The sequence below is a fragment of the Camelina sativa genome, chromosome 17 (assembly GCF_000633955.1).
Source record: "Camelina sativa cultivar DH55 chromosome 17, Cs, whole genome shotgun sequence".
NCBI lineage: Eukaryota > Viridiplantae > Streptophyta > Magnoliopsida > Brassicales > Brassicaceae > Camelina > Camelina sativa.
In genome coordinates, this window is record NC_025701.1 from 10,209,013 (window position 1) to 10,211,872 (window position 2,860).

The 2,860-nt window shown below is 32.6% G+C and overlaps 1 protein-coding gene across 1 annotated transcript; it reads right to left on the reverse strand.

The window, feature by feature from the left end:
• LOC104756523 lies at nt 65–1,408 on the reverse strand. The gene is made up of 2 exons (XM_010479127.2): nt 1,041–1,408; nt 65–469 (listed from the first exon to the last, which is right to left on the reverse strand). Exons 1-2 carry the CDS (start codon nt 1,303–1,305, stop codon nt 117–119), a joined length of 618 nt encoding a protein of 205 aa, XP_010477429.1. The 5' UTR covers nt 1,306–1,408; the 3' UTR covers nt 65–116.

The following is a 2,860-nucleotide window of genomic DNA, read 5'->3' on the forward strand; positions in this document are numbered from 1 at the left end:
GCATCAATCATTGAAAAAACGACCAAACCAAAATATTAAACTACAAAAAATATATAGAAAAGTATTTGTTTTTTTTTTCAAATGTAATAATTAGTTATATATATGAAATTAAAAAATCAACTTTTATTTTTCCTGGATTTTCTTCTGGTTAAGGTCCTCACCATCCAACCCTGTTTCCTCACTTTCACTTTGGCTCCTTCGACCTTGGATGATGCCACGTGACAAGAAGTGGTGGACGATCCTGACCTGAGTCTGATAACGTGGAAGAGATGACCAATCCGCTTGCGCCACCTAAGCGATGACTTGGCAGTGGTGTGCTCTACGATACTGGTGCTGCTCTTTATAGGGGATTGCTGCTTCTTGCATGTTGAGTTTGTTGTGTTGTCTACACAAACCTTTGTTGTCACTACTGCTTTCTTCTCCCACGACGCGTTTCCATCGTTTTCGAATTTTATTGATATGAAAGAATCTGAAAACAAAATATGAAACTCTTAGAAATTCAAAAATAATTGATGATCTTGTACAATTATTCATATAAACGACATTATTTACCAACTATAAAAGATAATTAGCCGTATAGCACACAACTCATTATATCGAGTAAAACAAAATTTTCAGCTGGCCCGATTTAAAATAATATTAATATGAACTCCTTTCTGAAAAAAAAATTAGCCTAATATATATAAATGTGTGTGTGTATATACTATATAGTGGCTATATGAATATAAACAGAAAACTTATGTACACCGTTACAAATTATTAAGAATCATCTCATGATTCTACACACATACACATAGATTTATAAAATTTTAAAATATTGTGTGGGAGAAGTTGAAAATCTTTTTTTGGAAAATGGAAAATACTGTGTATTCTTGAGTTTTGACAATCCAAAAAGATTGAAAGAAAGAGAAAATAACTAATAAGCATTAGATCTTGAAGTATTTATTTTTATTTTTATTAAAACTGATTGTTAATTATAAGATGTATGTATATTATATTATGCGAGTATGAAGTATACATATAAAAAATGAATTGTGTACCTTCTTGGCTTGTGGAGACGTCAAGATCGGAGGAGGGATGGAATTTACGGTGACGGAGATCGAGACGACTGAGGAGGGAGCTCAAGGCGAAGATCTTGGGGAGGCTGATGATTGGTGAAGAGGAAGAGTGTTTAGTTCTTGATGATCTCTGTTTTGAAGCTAAAACAAGAAGCCTCTCATTCAAACAGAGTGGACAAACTCCAACATATTCTTCTTTTGGATGGAAATAACAGTATGGTGAGCTATCATCTTTGTACATATCCATCTTCTTCACTTCCGATGAGAGAAGAGAATAGAGAGAGGGAGACGAGAGAGATAAATGAAATATGTAACAAAGGGATGGGGCTTTGGTCTGAAATTGAAGCTTTGTAATTTATAATATATCGAATATATTTGTATCTATATATATTTCATATTTTTTTCCAAGTAATTTAAGAAAAAAAGAATTCCAAGTAGATAAGCCTTTTAGTTGCCGGAGAAAAAGAAAAAAAAAAAAAGGGAAAAGGAGATTTTGATATGACATGATTTTAATTAATATATAAATTCCCAATCCATTAAGCTCGTTTTAGTTTCTAGATTTTGTTGACATCATTGTTTTCAGATAATGACAATCTACAAAATTAATTAGTGTCTACAGTATAATAGTGATACCCTAGATTTAGAGTTTAATTTGTATTTGTTTGATGAGATGCAAGTATAAGTCATGCACCTGTTATAAAAGAAAAGGTCTCGAACTTGGTACTTTTTATAATGACATGGCCTACGGGTATTCGAGATATAATATATACCAAAGTATTTATAAATTTATGATGGTCAGACAAATACTTAAAAACCGATTTTAATATCTAGGAACGTTGTTGCTTCAACAAGTCACTAATATTTAGAACATCAGATGTAGGTTGTTAAATTAGCCAATTCGACGAAGCATGTTCTGGTCTTACCAGATATAGAATGGAACAGATGGTTCGAGAAGGATGATTGATCGATCGCTTGTGGATCCGTGGCATGTGAAATAGCTATTATATATAACTAGCTAGTCATTATAATTTTTTTTTTAAAGATAACTGTGAACAAAGAATTCATATAAATATATTTGTTTGTTAAGAAAAAATCAAATTAAGAGTTTTTGGACGTGTTGGACGAGAAGCATCCACTTGTAGTATTCGTAGTTCCAAAAAAGAATGTATCCGAATATTCAGGGACCCATCAATACAAGTCACCATTCTTTGATATGTGTGAGTGAGTGATTTTGGAGGTCATTCTCCATATTCGACAATATATTCAATTCTATCTATCTCCTCACTTTTACTTCAAGTTTTTGTTACCTTACAATTAAGGGTGAGTTACTAGAATATTACATAAAAACTTCCTTATTACAAAAGTAACATACAATTGTTTGTAATTACTAGACTAACACATTGTACCTATACTATCCCTGAAATTAGTGTTAGAAAAAAACGTAATTACGGCTAATGCCATTAGAAAAAAAAACATTGGAAGTTGGGACTAAGTCTACCGATCTTTTGATGGTAGATTTATACACGTGGACTGATTAAAGGTGTACGTCAGATATTTTTGGTACACTTAGTTGTAGTGCTGGTACACTTTGCCGTCGACGTAGATGGTACACTTAGTTGTAGTGTTGGTACACTTATCGGTGGACGTATATGTGTATCAAAAACTAAGTGTACCAAAAATATCTGACGTACACCTTCAACAGTCAATATGATCCAAAAGATATTTATGATAGGCTAATGGCCTGTTGCGACAGATTTATGCGACAGCCTTCTCTCGTTACAGATATTTTTGGTATACTTTGT